Source organism: Penaeus japonicus, unplaced genomic scaffold (assembly GCF_977035675.1).
Source record: "Penaeus japonicus unplaced genomic scaffold, GWHDUDI00000001_assembly GWHDUDI00000018, whole genome shotgun sequence".
NCBI classification, from domain to species: domain Eukaryota; kingdom Metazoa; phylum Arthropoda; class Malacostraca; order Decapoda; family Penaeidae; genus Penaeus; species Penaeus japonicus.
The window spans coordinates 12638926-12658925 of record NW_028234420.1 but is presented as its reverse complement, the minus strand read 5'-3'; the positions used below and the strand labels follow the sequence as shown (position 1 = coordinate 12658925).

General features: G+C 38.4%; 2 protein-coding genes across 36 annotated transcripts in view; one reads left to right on the top strand and one right to left on the bottom strand.

Moving 5' to 3' along the window:
* The window catches only part of lig (ubiquitin-associated protein-like lingerer), a 20574-nt gene extending 6182 nt beyond the window's left edge, over nt 1–14392 (top strand). For 4 of the 27 annotated variants that reach the window (XM_086546601.1, XM_086546602.1, XM_086546604.1 and 1 more), the window contains exons 2-19: nt 2252–2555; nt 2804–2962; nt 3853–3986; nt 4288–4505; nt 5225–5911; nt 6189–6337; nt 6719–6958; nt 7156–7224; nt 7404–7682; nt 9406–9561; nt 9945–10088; nt 10950–11121; nt 11281–11567; nt 12008–12133; nt 12282–12518; nt 12667–12801; nt 12939–13103; nt 13262–14392. In XM_086546601.1, coding sequence (XP_086402727.1) covers nt 2292–2555; nt 2804–2962; nt 3853–3986; nt 4288–4505; nt 5225–5911; nt 6189–6337; nt 6719–6958; nt 7156–7224; nt 7404–7682; nt 9406–9561; nt 9945–10088; nt 10950–11121; nt 11281–11567; nt 12008–12133; nt 12282–12518; nt 12667–12801; nt 12939–13103; nt 13262–13363 — 3723 coding nt within the window. In that variant the 5' untranslated portion in view covers nt 2252–2291 and the 3' untranslated portion in view covers nt 13364–14392. Of the gene's footprint in view, nt 1–2251; nt 2556–2803; nt 2963–3852; nt 3987–4287; nt 4506–5191; nt 5912–6188; nt 6338–6718; nt 6959–7143; nt 7225–7403; nt 7683–9405; nt 9562–9944; nt 10089–10949; nt 11122–11280; nt 11568–12007; nt 12134–12281; nt 12519–12666; nt 12802–12938; nt 13104–13261 lie in introns of all 27 variants that reach the window. The other 23 variants (XM_086546598.1, XM_043023209.2, XM_086546599.1 and 20 more) reach the window with 15 other exon arrangements.
* A 5401-nt stretch (nt 14393–19793) lies between these two features.
* Nucleotides 19794–20000, bottom strand: part of faf (ubiquitin carboxyl-terminal hydrolase-like faf) — a 50291-nt gene continuing 50084 nt past the window's right edge. For all 9 annotated transcript variants that reach the window (XM_086546583.1, XM_086546586.1, XM_086546587.1 and 6 more), the window contains exon 52: nt 19794–20000. This exon is cut by the window's right edge and continues 2512 nt beyond it. The gene's annotated coding sequence lies outside the window, so the exon portion shown is untranslated.

The window sequence follows — 20000 nt, the reverse complement described above, 5'->3', positions numbered from 1 at the left end:
ACACACACACACATGTACACACACACACACACACATGTACACACACACACACACACGCGCGCGCATGCACGCACCAACACACACAAACAGGCACACTCACGCACACGCACACACCAACACACGCACACACCAGCACACACACACACACACACACACACACACACACACACACACATGCTCACGCAAAAACCAACACACGCACACGCAAACACCAACACACACACACGCACACACCAGCACACAGACATGCACACACCAACACACACACACGCGCACACCAACACACACACGCGCACACCAACACACACACACACACACACACACACACACACACACACACACACACACACACACACACACACACACACACACACACACACACACACACACACACACACACACACACACACACACACACACACCAATACACACACACACACACACACACACCAATACACACACACACCAATACACGCACTCACCAACACACACACGCACACATCAACACACACACGCACACATCAACACAGACACATGCACACACCAACACAGACACATGCACACACCAACACAGACACATGCACACACCAACACAGACACATGCACACACCCACGCACACACCAACACACACACACACACACACACACACACACACACACACACACACACACACACACACACACACACACACACACACACACACACACACACACACACACACACACACACACACACACACACACACACACACACACACACACACCAACACACACACACACAGACCTACACACACACACCAACACACACACACACCAACACACACCCACACGCACACCAACACGCACCCACGCGCACACCAACACACACCCACGCGCACACCAACACACACCCACATGCACACCAACACCCACCCACGCACACACCAACACACACACACACACACACACACACACACACACACACACACACACACACACACACACACACACACACACACACACACACACACACATTCACTCATACACTCATACACATACACACATATACTCATACACATACATTTAGACCTACATACACATTCTACGTAATTATGCATATAGGCATACAATTACACATTCGCACATATACATTTACACACATACACACACGTATACTTACACAAGAGTACAATTCAGGAACATGTTCCATATCGTTGATTTTATTTTATTTTTTTTTTATTTTTTATTATTTTTTTTTTTTTTTATTATTTTTTTTTTTTAGAATAATTATTTTGCTTTCTTCTTGTTAGGAAACTTGAAGTTTATCTTTGTTTTTGTTTTTTATCTCAGATAATGCAGGTATATAATTGATTATTTTGCCTCGAAATGCAGATAATAAATCCAAGTCAGAGACAGGAAAGGAAACAGGAGAGTGTTGTACAAGACTTATTTGGTAGATGTATGCAAGTGTTTGTCCATAATAGAAAAACATGTTGATATTCATTCTCATTGATCTGTGGTGTCATCTATAGAATATAATGAAGCAAACCCTGTCAGTGAATCTCAGGTTGTAACTGGGTGCATTTGCTGCTGTTTTGAGTATATCACTGAGGAAGGTTTGAATTATTTTTACATTGGATCAAATGGATCAAATATCTTTAGCCTTTCCTTCCCTTTGTGTACCTGGAGAAATTTTGCCAGACATTACCAATTTTATTTGTGTAAACTACATACATCTCATTTACCGTAAGAAGAATATGGGTAACAACCTGCCGTATTTTAACCAATTGGCCGAGGTATTAATAGAATATGTAATGTAGCGGTTTTATGTTGTATGGCATGGTGCCATCCGCATTTATGACCAATGCTGCCTTGACAGCAAATCAGCCATCCACTATCAATGGCTTGATACCTCATTCATAATTATGATGAATTGGACTGTACCTAAAAGATTTAGCGTGACATTCTTACAATTGAAGACTTTAGAGGTTAAATAATCTATTGGTTTGTCATATGGATTTTGTTAAAAGTTAGTGACAGAATATGATTAAAATTTTAGGTGCCCAGGCTCCATTTAATTGAATTATGGGGGTGAACCAGATTTAGGTTCCAATTAAATAATTCATTGCAACTCATTGAAATTGGGTTTCTTCGGAAATTCCTGTTCTGTCAGTATTTTGACTCTGGATTGATTTGGTGCTGACAGAGATCCATTCTCTCAATGGTTTATAGAGATATTAACAGAGATCCCTTTTTTTTTCTCTCTTTCCAGCACTTGTATATACAAAGTGTACATAAATTAGCTTCTTAAGATGAGCTCCGGGGGCAGAGGCAGCCGGGGCAACAAAGGTCCGAAGGCGGGTGGTGGTGACCGTAACACCACTGCTGCAACACAACAGCAACAGTCACAGCCAGTTCAGGAACAGAAACTGGACAGCCAGGCTATAGATAAAGACAAGGGTGGAGAAGCTGTGCCACACAAGATTGCACCCACAGCGGAACAGCTTCGAATTGCCCAGATGATTGACAGTATGCGAACAGAACCAGAAAAAAAGCTCCAGGAGAAAATGAATCAGGTTTGTACAGTGTATTAGGCCTAGTGTTTCTCTGTGTGAAAGAGTGATTTACTTTGTATTCTTTGATGTTCACTTATATGCAGTTTATAGTAATGAGACGTTTCTGTGAATGGAATAAAAAGTCAAGAGGTTAATATTGTTATTGGAACATTTTAATATTCGAGAGTGGAATTATAAAGATATATGTTGCTGCTATTTAACCTCTTTTTTTTCCATTTCTTTAAACAAAACAAAACTTTGTCTTTCAGGTGATGCAGTTCACAGGCGTAAATGCAGATGATGCCTTGGTGGCCCTCCACGACTGTGATAATGACGTGAATGCTGCCATTGACGCTCTGTTAGAAGGGGACGATCAAGGCAAGTGGCAAGAGTCAACCAAGAAGAAGAAAAAGCCAACACCAAGCAAGGTATTTAGACTTTATTTTGCCAAAGATAACTTAGTTAATAGTTACTAAATGCACTTTCCTTATTAAAGTTAGATTATCTATCCAGTTTATTTAGATAGATGGGTAAATTAGATTGTGAGCAGGATGCTTGCTAGAATTATGTGAGAATATTTATTGAAATATGATGGCAGTGTTTTTATGGATTTCCTATAACTCAGACATCAGTTGATTAGGTTTTGGTTGTGATCCTCCTGGAGATTTTAAGAGTATATCAAAATTATTTTATTTGGACAAATATTAATAGCATGTGTGTAAAGATGAAATCATTTATATTTTTGGCAATTGATTATTTAATTTTTTGGGTAAGCTGAAGCAAATTTCCTAAAAAATAGTTATTTTTAGCATTTACTGAAGTTTATGCCTGCACTCTCTTTTTCTTTCCACTTTCTCTCTCCCTTTTTTTCTTTTCTTTTCTTTTCTTTTCTTTTCTTTTCTTTTCTTTTCTTTTCTTTTCTTTTCTTTTTTCCTCCCCCCCTCCCCCCCCTTCTCTCTCTCTCTCTCTCTCTCTCTCTCTCTCTCCCTCTCTCTCTCTCTCTCTCTCTCTCTCTCTCTCTCTCTCTTCTCTCTCTCTCTCTCTCTCTCTCTCTCTCTCTCTCTCTCTCTCTCTCTCTCTCTCTCTCTCTCTCTCTCCTCTCTCTCTCTCTCTCTCTCCTCTCTCTCTCTCTCTCCCCTCTCTCTCTCTCTCTCCTCTCTCTCTCTCTCTCTCTCTCTCTCTCTCTCTCTCTCTCTCTCTCTCTCTCTCTCTGTTTATTTTTCTATCTATTGTATAGAATATTTAATTCCTCACTCTCAACTCTAGTGAGAGAGAGTTGTAAGCACCAATTTATTTAGACATACATTATGTACCACAGCCAACGGAGACAGAAAGTAACAAGGAGAACCGGCGGGTCGACTCCCGAGAGCGCAGTGGGTCCCGGCCAAGGGGAGGTGGACCACCCAGGTTTAGAGGGCGAGGTGGAGGCAGCGGCCGCGGTGGCCGTGACAGGTAAGTTTTACATGAGAAATATGACTGAAGGTGATGTGGTTACTTGCATCAGAAACTCCTTTTATGTTGTTTGATGGTATCTAATTGAATACATATTACTGTCCAGAACGGAGTATGCTGCGAAATGGGAGAGTGTGGATGTCTGCAAAAGGATGACAGAAATTGTTGTTTGTGTGTGAAACAAAGGAAATTTTGAAGATTCTATTAGATACTATCTATCATTATAAAATGTGATTTTAATTCAAGCATAAGAAATGGGTTGAAAATATAATTCTGCATCTGCTATATTTAACTTCTGCAGTGAAAGCTGGGATGGCCCTGGTCGTGGTGAAGGGTCAAGGCGAGGAAGGATGACCAATGGAACTCCCTTGGCAAGAGGACGAGGTGGACGTGGTCGAGGGAATGCCATGGGCCCACGTACATTCCAGAATAGACAGGCTCCTGGGTTCCCTGATTCCATAGACACCTGGGGACCTCTTACAGATGACAAGCCCAATCATCAAAACAATCTTAAGATTGGTGAGTATTGTCTCAAAAGGTAGTGTATCATTTGTTTGGTTGTGGATATCAATGGGCTTGTTTTGACTCCACCTGGGCAGAACGCTGTTGTATTTTGAATTGTACAGCCCTGATGCATAGGGCTATTTGGCCGCTGAGGCAGTGGCCAGCTGCTACATGCCTGATCATCCTGCGTGCGAGCCACACAAAATGCCATTAAATAATATTGTGTTACTGGCAGGTAGACCTCCTGGGTCATGACATGATAGCATGTCACTCATTAATGGGTCAATGCTAGATTTTGTGATGAATATTATCCAGGATTTAGTATTATTAATGAATTTACCTATTGTTGTTGGATGGCATCTCTACATGCAATAAAAAAATAAAAATAAAAAATAAAGCCCAAACACAAAATTGCATGTAGACAACCATGAAATTTCATAAGTTAGAGGGTTCTACCTGTCTTCAATTATACAGTGTTATTGTTAAACACTATGTCATTAGTGTACCATTAGTGTAATTATAATTATCATCATTATTTTAAGGTATTGATGAAAGTAGTATGCCATTTTGCTTACTCTTGTCATTCAGTTTGTTTCCCATTTGGGATATCTTCATTTGTTCAGATTCTTGAATATTGCCCGTCTACAGTTCTCTGAATAAAACTTAATGCTGTATATAATGAATAGTACACTACTTTTCAGACAATTGGGATGATGAACCAACGCCTGGTACAGATGATTGGGACAGTGAATGGACGGGGTCGTTAGATCAGACGACAGTGTTTGGACCGTCTGGTGGCACTGGTGCTGCATCTGTGGCACCCCCAATGTCAGAGAACATGGCTGATCCAATGGCAGTTGGCAGTCCAGCAGTAGCCCCAACTGCATGCTCAGCTGTGGGCTCAACTGTTGGGCAGTCAGTGAGCCCAGCTGTTTCTCTGGCGCCCAGCCAGGCCTATGCCCCAAACCCACCTCAAACCTATCAACCTCCACAGGTGTCCAACTACTCAACAGCCAGTGTCTCTACTTATTCCTCATCCACAGCCTCCACGGCTTCCATCACCCAACCCCAGACTATGGACTTGGCTGCCTTGCTTCAAAAGGCAGCCCCACAGTCTACCCTGACTGGTCTAGTTTCCTCTGCACAGTTAGGTGGGAATAGCAATACTAATAGTGGAGGTGGTGGTGGAGGAAGTAGGGGAGGTGGGGCCTCCCTGGTACCCCCAGCACCAGGATTGAGTGTTGGAGGTCAGCATGGAATATTGGGTGGCCTCAGCACCAATGTTGGTGAATCTTTGAAGGCTGGAGGTCTCGTAGGGACAGTGGGCGTGTCAGTCACTTCTCCGTCACCTGCATCATCAACACCGGCACCATATGCTACGCCAACAGCCCAGCTCCAGGCAGCCATCTTCTCAAGCTCTGGTACAATTTTTTTTTTCTTTCTTTCTTTCTTTCTTTTTTGATAACCTTTACTTTGGTGAAGAAGGAATGACATTTAAAGGCAGAGGTTACTTGGTGTATTTCCATCATCATCAATGTAACTTAAAATTCTTTCTTTACTCTTATCATCAGTCCCACTCACTCCTCCTTTCTCCATCCTCCTGTTAATTTTGAATTAATATTACTGTGTTGTAACATGTAAAAGGTTTTAATGTTTGTAACATCAGGAAACATACTCATTAACCATTATTATTAATAGGTCTGCACAGTGGGGTTACAAGCAGCCTAGCAAGCAGCATAAGCAACAACAGCAATGTAATAAACAAAGCTGTTAGCCTGTCTTCTGTTAGTGCCAGCTTGCCTTCTCGGCCAAAGACACAGAGACCCCGGATACCACAAGCTTCAAAGGTGATATTTTTTATACATATGTTATAACAAGTGAACAGAATTTACAAATTAAATTCTTTGTAAAGGTCTTTGAGAACGGTGTAGTGTTAAATCAAGAATTTTAAGAAATACATGTCATTTTATGGTATTACTTATTGTAGAAAATCTCTGTGTACGGTTAAGAAAAGGTTTAATGTTAGACAAATTTTTACATTGAATCAGAATCAAGCATTTATTGAGCTTTTGAGAAAGTAGTTTTACAGAATATAGGATTATAATAGTAAAGAAGGTAGAAAATATGGGGGACAGGAGAACGGTACACCATATTAAATGATCTTGGGGAATTGTTATTAAATGAACTAGAAGGAAGAATTTTATCAAGATGTTTTCATCATCACACAGATACCCCTCTCTGCAGTGGAGATGCCAGAAGATGCCATGGCAGCATTGGATGTACAATTCAGTGGTTTAGAATTTGGCACAGAGACCTTTGATTTTACTGCAGATGTAAAGACAAGCTCAAGCAGCACTGGCCTTGTTAATACTACACCTGTTAATGCCCTAGACCCTTCTGCCTCCACTCCTGTCTCAAAGGATCTTGCATCTGCTCCTCTCTCATCATCTCTAGCACAGACACAAAAGGTAAGAAGTGTGCAGTTTGTTTTGTAGATTTTCACTGTCTACAAGAGATAAGCACTACCATGCATTTTCCTTGTAGACATCCTTTAGCTGCATGGGATTATTAGACTCCAGTATTGGTTAAAGAACAATTGAAAAGATTGTAGGTATGTCAATAACCTGCTGCTAGGATTTAATATACTAACCAGAGAACCATTCAGCTGCTGTCTTCAGCCAGGCTCAGATCTACCAGAAATATTGCTCAAAACATCCCTCTATCAGCTGGCCAGGTATGACATCTTGTCCAGATGATAATTTTTTTCTTGTAACTTATATTTGTTGCGTGGCTTGCCTAAACCTAAACTGTTGATTATATAGCTTTAAGTAACATAGCATGTGATTGTAAGTAGCAAGTCACGGGGCAGCCTAAGCGTTTTGCCTAACAACTTAGTGGTGCCCACTCTTGCAGCTTGGACCTGAGCCCATTCCATTCCCCTCCTCTCAAACAAGTGAGCGCAAGCCCTCTGGAGGGGCCTTCGTGCCTGGGAACCAACGTAGCAGTGTCAGCAACAGTGCAGCACCTCAGGGCCTGTCAGACCTTACCAAGAATGAGACTGGTGGTAGTACGGGTGGTTTAGGGAGCCTGGTTGGGTCTGCTGGCCCAACATACCAGTCCTACACCAACTCCAAGTCCTCCACATCCTTCCCTTCCCCACCCTCTGCCCCCTACTCACAGCCACCCTCACAGGTAACATTCTCCATTCCCTGCTGCTGCCATGCTCACACCTGTTTTATTAATTTGGAACCTGCTTGGAATTTCAGTATTATATACATGTACCTGACATATGTTAGTAATGGGCTCCATAGTTGTCATAAGGATATAGATAGTGTCTTCATGTTTCCTTGCATCTAAAACTGTGTGCTGTTCTTTTCTTTGGTTCTTATTAAGATACCAGTTCATCTCAGAAGTATTGTCCTAGTCCTGAATGTCAGTATTTTTTTCTGAGAAAGGATCATTCCCCACATTTTTTTTAAGCATCTGCATGTTATATATATGAAATACATAAAGTTTATGAAAAAGAAGCAGATTGAAATGTGGAATCAGATCCGGTGATTATTGTTCTTGATATGACTGGACTGAAGCAATATGTAGTTGTGATTTAATCTAGATTGCTATTATTTTTGTTGTAGCACTGACCTAAATTACAGTTTCTTTAATTATATGAACTATTCAAGTGGAATAATTCACATACACGTAACACAGATATTACATATGCTGATATATTTGTCCAGTTATTTCCACATGCATGCTAGCACATTCACACATGGTGAATGCATGCATTATCCCAAACGGCAATATATACACACTCACTCATTTCATATGAATATATATTATATTAAATTCGTTTTTTCAATGTTGGCTACTTTTTGGGAAATTAGTGAACCCATTGCAGACGGTTGTCATGACATTACAACAGCTCCAATAAGGCCTAAGAGAAAAACATTAATGCATACATGATATGACATCAGAAACTAATCACAGTCATGAAGTATTATGACCGTAACATTACTAGCTTCAGAGCTAGAGCCAGAGTCAGCCTAAGCCTTGGTTTTGAAATGGCTTTAAGGGAAAATGTTCATTAGGCAAGTCTGCGCTGTTAGGAGGGTGGAGAAAACATTTTCCCCATCCCTCTAATTTTTAGCCATTGCTGGCGGCGTCAGAGAATGCCCGTCCTGAAGGCCAGTTAGCTCGCATGGCCCCCCGTACGCAATGGGTTAAATTAAGATAATAGGTATTGATTTATCTTTTATCGCATTTATTTTTAAATGTTGCTGTAGTGCATTTTCTGATGATAGTACATCACTTCTTTGTTTGCAATCCCAATGATTATTTAATGGCTATATATCTATCTTGACCCATTCATGCTGGAGCTTATATTTACATAATGCTCCCACCGACTAGATAACAAGTGAGTGCAGTGACTAAGTGCAAGAACTCTCCTGGCTCGATTCCGCATTGTGCTTCAATGCGCCTCTTTTCACCCACCCACTTCAACTGGATGGTGATAGGAGGTTTTAGTATTTGTTTACATCATTTTCACAAGTGAATAAAAATGTGTCCATACAAATGGAAATCCTATGATTATATAAACATGTAACACTGTAAAACGTATGTATTGAGGAAAGATCATGACATGATAGGACTTCATCCAGCGGGAGCAAAATATTTGCATGACATCACCTGGCATGAATGGGTTAAAAGGATTTGTCATTTTGGGGACTGGATGGAGATGTGTATTTTCAGTTTGGTGATTTGTTTGATATATATTTCATTTTACTGTATTTTAATTTCTTATGCTTTTATATTTCAGCTGTAGCTTACATTTTTATAACATCTGTTTATACCTTAAGGTGATGAAATTATGAACTTCTTTGTTAAGTATTATGAATGGTGTTCTGAATCCCTGCAGAATTCCTACACGAACAGCAGTCAACAGGGAGGCAATGGGGGTAGCAGCAGCACTGGTTATAGCAATGCTAATAGTGCAGCAGTTGCAACAAATAGCAACAGCAATACCAGTAGTTCACAACCAACAGGTGGCTATGGATCCAGTTTCTCTGCTCAGGTTCGTTTGTTGTCTTGTACTACTTCCAAGAATAGAAAAGCTAATGGAATGTATTATTATTATTATGATGATGAGGATGAGGATGATAATAATAATAATAATGATAAAAATCATGAAACATTTGACACTACTCAGTCATATAAAATTCTTTGTTTATGTGTAGAAGCATTATGAGAGCAAATCTACCCCCCCCCCCCCTCTCTCTCTCTCTCTCTCTCTCTCTCTCTCTCTCTCTCTCTCTCTCTCTCTCTCTCTCTCTCTCTCTCTCTCTCTCTCTCTCTCTCTCTCTCTCTCTCTCTCTCTCTCTCTCTCTCTCTCTTTCTCCACAGTCGCTCGCTTACCTTCATGTTCTTTTTTTAATCTTTTGATTTACTTGTTTTCAGGCATCAGTTGCAGGGAACAGCAGCAGTCAGTATCAGAACAGCTACGTTAATGCCTCTAGTCATTCATCGCTGGGTACTATCACAGCTCCAAAGCCCCTTGCTGGGCTACCAACTGCACCCTCTGTAGTAAAGGATACTACACAGGTATAACATGTAGACCATTTATATGTTTGAGTGGAATGAAGTTGGTTAGTCATTCATATGCAGTAGGGAAGTTTTTGTGGAGGGGTAATTATCGTTAATGTTTGTTAATTGAAATGACAAGCAACAGTGATGCCATTTTGCACAATTATAGACAAAGGGATAAATTATATATCCTAATAAGATCGCTTTCTCTCTTTATCTTTCTCTCTTTCTCTCTCTCTCTCTCTCTCTCTCTCTCTCTCTCTCTCTCTCTCTCTCTCTCTCTCTCTCTCTCTCTCTCTCATTTCTCTCTCTTTCTCCTCTCTCTCTCTCTCTTCTCTCTCCTCTCTCTCTTCTCTCCTCTCTCTCCTCTCTCCTCTCTCCTCTCTCTCTCCTCCTCTCTCTCTCCCTCCCTCTCTCTCTCCTCCTCCTCTCCCTCTCTCTCTCTCCTCCTCCTCTCCCCCTCTCTCTCTCTCTCCTCCTCTCCCCCTCCCTCCTCTCTCCTCCTCTCTCCCTCTCTCTCCCTCTCCCTCCCCTCCTCTCCCTCTCTCTCTCTCTCTCTCTCTCTCTCTCTCTCTCTCTCTCTCTCTCTCTCTCTCTCCCTCCCTCCTCCTCCTCCTCCTCCTCCTCCTCTCCTCCTCCTCCTCTCCCCCTCTCTCTCATTCTCTCTCCCTCTCTCCCTCTTTTGAGCAGCAGCATGCTTTGAAAAACAGTAGATGGCTTATCCAGAATCAGAGTCAAGGCTGAAAAACGTCTAATTTTATCTTCTGTAGATGTAGTTCCACATTATAGGAACTCCACAATCTATGATGACAATAGTGTGGAGATAGTAGAAAGTATTATTTGATTGTATAGCATAAGAATATTATTTACTCTTTGCAGAGCTATGCAGAGCAGACATCAACTGGAGGCTCAGGATTATCCAGTACGCTATCTACAAGTGCTTCAGTTAGCAGCAGTAGCACGAGTAATAGCGCTGGCCCAGCAGTGTTATCAGCCTCTTTGAACTCTGCTTCAGCACATCCGGTTCAGCCTTCTAAACCCTCTGTTCCAGGTACAGAAATACAAGCAACACTATTTTGCAATTTATGTATTGAGTTGTAGATTTGATGATAAATATGAATATTGTTTGAGTAGATTTTCAAACTTTACACATTTGAAATAAGTTCTTTGGATGAGTGCACATCCATATATTATTTCAAATTCTTTGCAGGCAAAGTTATGAGTGGATTAGGGGGTGCCGTGCCTCCAGGTGTACAACAGCATCAGCAGCCTCATATGCATCAGCAACAGGCACAGCAACATCAGCACCAGCAAGCACAGCAACATCAACAGCAGCAGCAGCAGCAGATGATGGCTCCTCATTCCCAATATGTTTCCCCACCAGCAGCAGCAGCTCTGCAGGGTGCTCTCCCTCCTGCCTTCTACACAGGTCTCCAGCAGCCTGCTATGTACTCTTTGGAAGACTTCCAATTGCTGCAGCAGCGACTGCCTCATATGGTAACTTGAATTCATTTTTTTAGTTAACCCTTTATTGCCCAAAGGGAAATTGAAAGCTGATTGGTTGAGTCTGAGGGAGACCATGTTCAGCCAGCTGTTGGCCACAACATGCAGTTCTTGGTCATGTATGACCATGATGAATTCACCATCAACATAACTCCAATAATTATACAATAATAATGAACATTATTTACATATTAGTAATGGATATGTGAATTAATTACATGATCTTATAATTGGAATGACTGTAGCAATTGCTAAGAAAAATTATTTGGATCTCAGGTTGATCCATTTAGGTCTAAATTCCACTCCCTCCCTCCCTCTCTCTCACCATCTCTTAATGTTAGTTTGTTTGTAAAGGAAAATGCCAAAACATTGCTTATAAGGGATTGAAATAATGTCAGTTACAGAAATTTAAAAGTCCTTTGGTTCTTGACCAGCAGGCTCCAACCAGTTTAGCCACTGGCCGGGATGGGAACATGACATCAGCAGCTTACTCTGCAGCAGATGCTAAATTCCGGACTGACCAAAATTCATCTCCTGTTCCCTCCACCATGAATCAACAGGTAAGTTATTTTTTCTCTGATAGGAATAAATTTTGCAGACATTATTAAATTTATTTGCATTTTTGCTTAGTTGAGAAATAGTTTGGATTTATTATGTTCATAAGTACAATTTTCTTTTTTTATAATGATTGTTTTCAATTTTAACCAGGGAGCACAGGCAGGTGGTACGTACATCACAGCAGCTGGTAATGCAGCAATGCCACCATTCTACATGTATCATAATATGGCAGCAGTTCCAAGCTCCTTCCCGCAGTATGGAACACCAACTGCCATAATTCAGATACCACCTGTTACTAATGCGCACACTGGGTCAAACACCAACCAATTCCCAGCAGCACCAAAGTTGCAGTATGGTACTGGAAGCTACTATGAAAACTTATCACAGGTAGTTTGCATATCCTAATAAGGATTTATCATTTACTTTTTCATTATTTCGATAGCTAAAATATTTCTGCTACATTTTATTGCAAAGGTTATGGAATTTCATTGCATGCCTTCTTTTGGTTATTTATTCTTCTATTTTCCATAAATAGACTCAGGACTTCAAGACTGGTTATGGATCAGCATCCCAGAATCAGAACAAGGCTGGTGGGGCATCAACAGGCTCAGCCACCAATTCAGGGACTGAGCTTGGAGGTTATAAGAGTCACCTAAACAAAGTAGGAAGGGTAAGTTTTTCATTTTTTGTTTATCTAATTTTGTTTATTGTACTTTGTGTCTTCTTCACAAATAATCAGCTTTGATGATTATTAATTTTCTTTTTATTTTTAAAGCTACAATTTCATTGATATTTTCTAATTTCCAGTCTTATGACAAGCAAGGTTTCCATACGGGAACTCCCCCGCCATTCAACCTGGCTGGCTCTGGCACCAATCCCATGACTGCTAATGCATACCCACCTATGTTCATCCCTACTATCCCAGCTGCTGCACAGCACCACTCCCCTCTCATGCATCATCAGCTCCACCAGGTAGGTTTTTTATGCATGTGGAAAAGAAAACCTGTCTTTCTTTTCATTAGTATAAGGAAAATGTTCTAAACTACCTTGTCCACCGTATGTGAATATTTGACGAGAATAAATCCTCCTTCGTGAAAATTCAAATTACAATTAAGATTTTTCTGTTCCAGGATGGTGGCAGCTCTGGTGGTCAGCGTGCAGGGACAGCAGGTGGACAAAACAAAGGTGGATCTAAGCCAGCTTATGGTGGTTCTTACTGGGGACCTAACTGAGGGGTTCTCTTTATGAGAAAACTTCTTTTGTCCCTAAGGAAATCCTAGCCTGGGAACCCTATAAGAAGGGGCCTAGATGATTGTGAAGTGAATGAGAAGCCTGAATACACTTGCGTGTTTTCTAGGCCGCATTCATTCCCAACCACGATTTAGGTGCCTCTCAGCATCCGGAGCATCAATTTGTCAATTAGAAATGAAAATGCGCTCACAGAAGACTTTGATTTAAACAAAAAAAAATTAATTAATTGCTTAGATGGATGTACAAGGGTCAAAATGTAGTTGTACTCTTTAGTCAGTGCAAAAAAACAAAAAAAAATACTAATACAAAGGATTTGCTTGTCTCGGTACATAATTTAATACGTGTATGAGGTAAGTTATTCCTCACCCTTATAGGTCATACTTTATGTGAAGTCGTCCAAGATGATGTAAAGTGGATATAATATTTAGCATTTGTGGCAATGGTGTATTCAGTCTTGCTCTTCTCACTTGTAAATAACGGATGCCACTGAATAAACCATGGGCGCAGGTCCACTGGCATGGTGCATTTTTCCCGCAACCTCTCACTCCACATCTTTTTATATTTACAGAAGTTTTACAGATTGTATGTTTGGGTGATAGGATTTGGCAAAGAAGGACTAGTGATTGTACACCACTAGAACAGATCTTCATATAGGATACAAATATTAGTCATCATCCTATTCTGGAGGTTGAAATGTTCACACGTTTCTTGCAACTCTTTATTGGAGGGCTCCAGTGTAATTTGAAATGACAGTTCTTTGAATTTGCCTTTCAGTGGTAACCCCAGAATAGGATGATTGTATGTTCAACTCACTTTATATTGATTTTTTATTACTTTTTTTTCTTTCTTTTTCCCTTTTTTTCACTTCCGTATCTCTCTAGGTACAATATAATCCCATTCCTGTTAAAGGAATGCTGTATCAATGATATGAAAAGAAGCCTCTTGTTTTGTAAGCTTTTTGTGTAGTGAGATATTTCAGTTCCACCATTAAAATATCTTGAATCTAAAAATGTATGTATTATTCCCATCGGCTTGTTTGTATTGGCAAAAATTATTAGGAAGTTAATAGTTGTACAATTTCTTTACATGATATATTCTCCTTTCAGCTTTTACAATCATATTTTGTTTTACCAGTTTCACAGACTGAACAGTAACTATTTGAAGTTGGAATGTAGTGGTGCCCAGGTTTTGTATTACCCATTGGTTTTGATTTAGCACTATCATTAATTACAAAAAAATGGACACATCGCACAGTAGCTCACCAAGAACTAACACACGCATTGTTCCCTTGTCTCTGTACATTAGTAATTTCCTGTAAATATATTCTCCATTTCTCTATATTTCTTTTAACTAAGCCAGTCACTATTCACTTTCTTTAGTTTGTTCCTTTAAATTAGTTCATCTCTACAGATTTCTTTCTTCAAAATATTGCTTCATATAAAAAAAGCAAAGGTGGGCATATATATATTTTATGCTGAAAAAAGGTATTTAGTGATCTATTCTCAGATTAAATAAATTTCCCTCTTCCATCAAATAACTTGCCTACTTCAATTAATTTATCTTTTTTTCTGAATGTTTAATCACTACTTTAAGTATACTACATTAATATCCAAGAACTTCACCTAAAAGTCATGGTCTTTGTTTTTAGGTATTGTATAATTTATGTACAACAATGCTCAGTATGGGCTAAAATTGATTCACACTACATTGTTTTTATAAAAATCGAAGGGGGTGGATTTATTGATAAATAGCCAGAGATTAGAATATTTATTTGTAACAATGTGATATTTTTCCAAGATATTATTTAACCTTTGAGAAGATGCTACTACTAGAGACAGTGTGTTGGCACAGAAGTCAATTTTACGTAATCTGTTAGGTTAATGGTTGATGTTCAAAATGTTTTTTCTCAAATATTAGTGATGGCAATCAGTTATAATTTCTAGTTTTCTGCAAAGAGATTAAAAGGAAGAAACAATGTAAATTTGAAGGGTGGGAATTAGTGCAGAAATTTGTGCATTGATATCTTATTTTTAAAGCCATCCAAAATTAACAAATATCTTTTTTATATTCACTAATATTACTATTATCTTTTATTATATCCATCAAATTCTTGTCCTTGATTTCATTTTAGTTTGATGAGGCAGTAGGAAGGGAGAGTATTCAACATATTTAATCTAGTAATCCACTTTTAGTGTAGCTTCTACTACATGCTTTCCAGACAAGTGCTATATTTAATCACTGAAATTATTTGGACTTGAAAGTAGTGTATAAATCATACATTTCGGTAACCAAAACCATCATTCCACCTGCCATGATATAACAAATATCCTTTATATGTAATGAATTGTGTTTCTCATGTCAGTTCTCATCCATCACCCTTTAACATATCTTTAGAAAAAAAGTATATTTAAAGTTACTGAAGTTCTCATTCAAATGCAATTATGCGTCCGTTTGTTTTACCTTATTATATCCACTATTGTATAATTTTCTTTTTTTTTACATTCAATTTCACAAGGTCCGGTTTTACAACTGAGGTTCCCTTCTTCAGAGTTAGCGTAGTGCCCATACAGTCCACACTGCTGAGTAAGATGTTGGGCAGTCACATCGAGCAGGCTCAAGTGCGAAAAACCATGCGCATCACAATGGAAAGACTAAAAAGATGTGTAGAATATTAATTGCTCTGTGCATAACTAACAAATAACATTGTGTAAAAATGTGGTGGATGAGGGGCAAGTATGGATTGGGAAACCTCATGACAAAGCATCCAACCACTAGGCATTGTTTAGTGATTTAGCAAAGGTATGGGCACAAGCTTGGAGATTGTTCATTAGGAATGACACGGCTCTTGTGATGGTGATGGCCACAGGCAGTCCGTTAGTTTCCCATCAGAGTCACCATAAAGCTTCTGATGATGGACTTGTTATTTTCAACAATTATAGCACAGTCACTCATTGCTGGTCTTCGTGAAAGACTGTCTTAGTTGTGTAGACTTCTCCATTACTAGTGTCTATACCTTAGTTAATCATGTGACAGAAATGAATCAAGGAGGGAAGTGCATAGTCCATTCTTACCGTCGAAGGAAATTAATCAAACAAGCAGACTAATAAGAGGATGTCTTAGAGACGGGAAGTTGAAGGTAAGGTTCATTCAATAGGGATTACAACTGAATTCTATTTTCACTGTTATCATGGTTTGTTTTTGGAGTTACTTTTCACACACACACACACACACAAAAAAAAAGATCAGGAATTAAGTAGATTTGCTTTTCATGCATCCTTTCCTGCAGCTTCTAGAAGAGAATTTCTTACTATGATATTATTATTTATTCGCATCATATGACCCTGAAGGAAAAGATGTTAATATTTTCGAAGATATATGATTTTATTTTTGAGGGAAAAAATATTAATAGTTTCCAATGTATGGCTAAAAAAATGTTTTTTGTAGTAAAAGTAGGCAACAAAGTATTACTAAGAAAAAAAGTTTTTACTTTTTTTCCCAGTATGATGGTTATTTTCTCTAAGTGTATGGAACAATAATTTTGAAGCATCACAAAAATGAAAAAAAAATGGATAAAACATTAATAATAGTCCAGCTAAAATGGAATGTTAACTGTGTGAAGGTATCTCGAAAATCCATAAGAATGAAAAATATGAAAAAAAAATACAGGATAAGGACTAACTATATATGGATATGAAGAGGAAGTATACCATAGAAAATGAACAAAAATATTGCTTGTCTGAATTCCTCAAAACTTGTGTTCTAACACATATATATATATGCACATCATGATAAAAATGGTGTGCATGTGTATCTGCAGGGGTGTGTGTGTGTATGTGTACATATCTGTGTGAGTATGTACATGCATGTGATTTGGGCATGTGTGTGTGCATGCGTGTGTATACGTGTGTGGGTGTGTCCATATCTGTATGTTTGTGTATGAGTATGCTTTTGCGTGTGTCTGTACAAGCAGATGTGCATGCATTTTGTGTGTGTGTGTGTGTGTGTGTGTGTGTGTGTGTGTGTGTGTGTGTGTGTGTGTGTGTGTGTGTGTGTGTGTGTGTGTGTGTGTGTGTGTGTGTGTGTGTGTGTGTGTGTGTTTACGTGTGTGGGTGTATGTATCTGTATGTTTGTGTATGCCTATGCTTATGTGTGTGTCTATGCAAGCAGATGTGTATGCATTTTTCTGTGTGTGTGTGTACATATGAGTATGTGCATGCATGCATGCGCGTGTATCTGGTTGTGCGCGTGTGTGTCTGGGTGTGCACATTTGTGTATCTGCGTATGCATGTGTGCGCGTGCGTGTGCGCGCATGTGCCTGAATTTACATTTACAGTCTTCTGCAAGATTCTTGTTTCTTCCGTTTTATATAATCGTTTGTTTGTTTCCTTGCATATTCAGCTGCTAATCTGTTGATCAATTTTTCAAATGCTCCCTGAAAAATATATGGAATACCTTGAGCCCTCTTTTGCTTGTTCACAGACATCAATAATCCTAATTAAATTGGTTGTATTACTAAGTTATGCCTGACTTCTTATATCATATTTAGCTGCTATGCTCATGCTTCTGCTAAAGTTGACTGGAAGGAACCATGCAGAATTGACTGCATGGTGTGTATTCATGTTTTTCAGTTCTTTTGTACCTGGAGTTATGTAGAGTACACTCAAAACGTAAATTACATATCTTTAGTGTTTGTATTAGTTTGTTACAGTTCCATATATATACCCTTTCTTTGAGAATCAATAACTTGGTCTTCCTTCCATACTTTTATTAATGAACTATCATGTTAATTTTAATTTGTTCATTGAATACATATCTTTGAGCTTGCATCCGTTTTCGTTTTATATTTTATGTTACTCTCATTTCAACACTGTATATAATTTTTTCTTCTTCAAATTATGATCATTTGATCATTCACATTATTATGGCTTTTGTTTCTAAATTAACTAAAAATAAAACAATTTCGTAATTGTTTCTTTCACACAAAATATCTTTTTGTAATAAAATCACCCATACTTTTGGTACATCTTTGCTAAAATCAAAGCCAAACATTCAGATGTGTTAATCTAAATCACAAGCAACTAAAATTCCATGATCCTATGGCAAAATTCAAACTCCTTACCTTAAATCCCCAAACTGCCTCTTGCAGTACCTATAGACGTATTAATCAATACTCTGGATATACTGAAGATATGTGGACTAATCCATCATGCAATTTATGAATAAAAATAAAAGCCATAGAGTAAATAAAAGCTTTTAAAGGATCAAGGAGGGAAATACTGATTCTAACCATCACTTACATCTTGTAAATTATCTCCCATATCCCTTTCAAGGCCAATCACACTAAGCAATGTCTTTTCTATGCTGAATATAATTAATGATGTAAATATTCATATTGTATAAAAAAAAAAATCATAAGTACATTGCTCATTTTACAATAATTCTATTTACTTGCTGCTCAGGAATTCCACATGCTTCAGACTTCACAATTTGTGAACATTTTTTGGTGAAAGTACAGAATTGCACTCAAGATTCTCTATATTTTACCTATTAAATAAAATCACGATCTACATATACTCATGTTTCATTGTCTCTATTTCCTTTAAACTTCAATGTGATATGATCAGAAATCAATCCCATTATGTAACCTCAAAATAAATTACAAAATAAAATCCAGAATATGTTCATTGTCATATCAAGAAAAAGGAAAAAGAGGTGAGATTTCCAAAAATGGAAAATAAAAAATCGTCAAGTTAAATCAAACTACAAATCCAAATGAACATAAATATGTATTACATCAACATTACTTCATGGAGCCATACCCATCACACTTAAAAAACACAGGGCCGTGATCTTGCAAAAGACTTCACAGGCCGAAGTGCTTCTTGAAGGTACTGGTGTGCCTTTTCCATCTAACTTTAACAATTAGTTTAAATGCTCCTAATATCCTAGTCTAATTAGTTATCATAGTCACTGATACAAGATATCTGCTTTCTACAATAAGGTTAAAGTTCTGATTCTTGCATCACTGTGAATTATTGTTCACATGATTAACTTGCTGAACATTTATCTTTCTAATCATATCACAGTAAATCAAGTCATGTCACAAATCAGTAACTTGGTTTGGTTATCAGCAACAATGGATATCTAACCCAATATCATATATTTAAAAAAAGAATCCCCCTTAAAACTGGCTGGAATATGAATTCTTTCTAAAAATTAGTCATTTCAACATTTAGCAGAAAAGGTGTGTTGATGTGCTTGCATTAAAAAGGGGAAACAGTGGAGAAGAGAATATGCAGGTGTAATCTGGTAGCTTGGAAAACTTCCACAAACTTTTTAGTTATATTTTAGCATATTCAGCCATACAGCAATAAATTAATGAGAATCCTGAACACAAATAAAAGATAAAAATAAGCACTGGTTTTATTTTGGACACAAAAGCATGATGTTGAAGAAAAAAGGGCATTGGCATAAAAATAAATCTGTTAAATGACTTCAATAAAAAAGTGCTCCATTTCAATTAAATTATATCTTATACAGTGATATACAAGTATGCTCTGGTGCTTTACAATTATTGACAAGGTAGTAACATGAAAATACTACATCATACATTGTTTA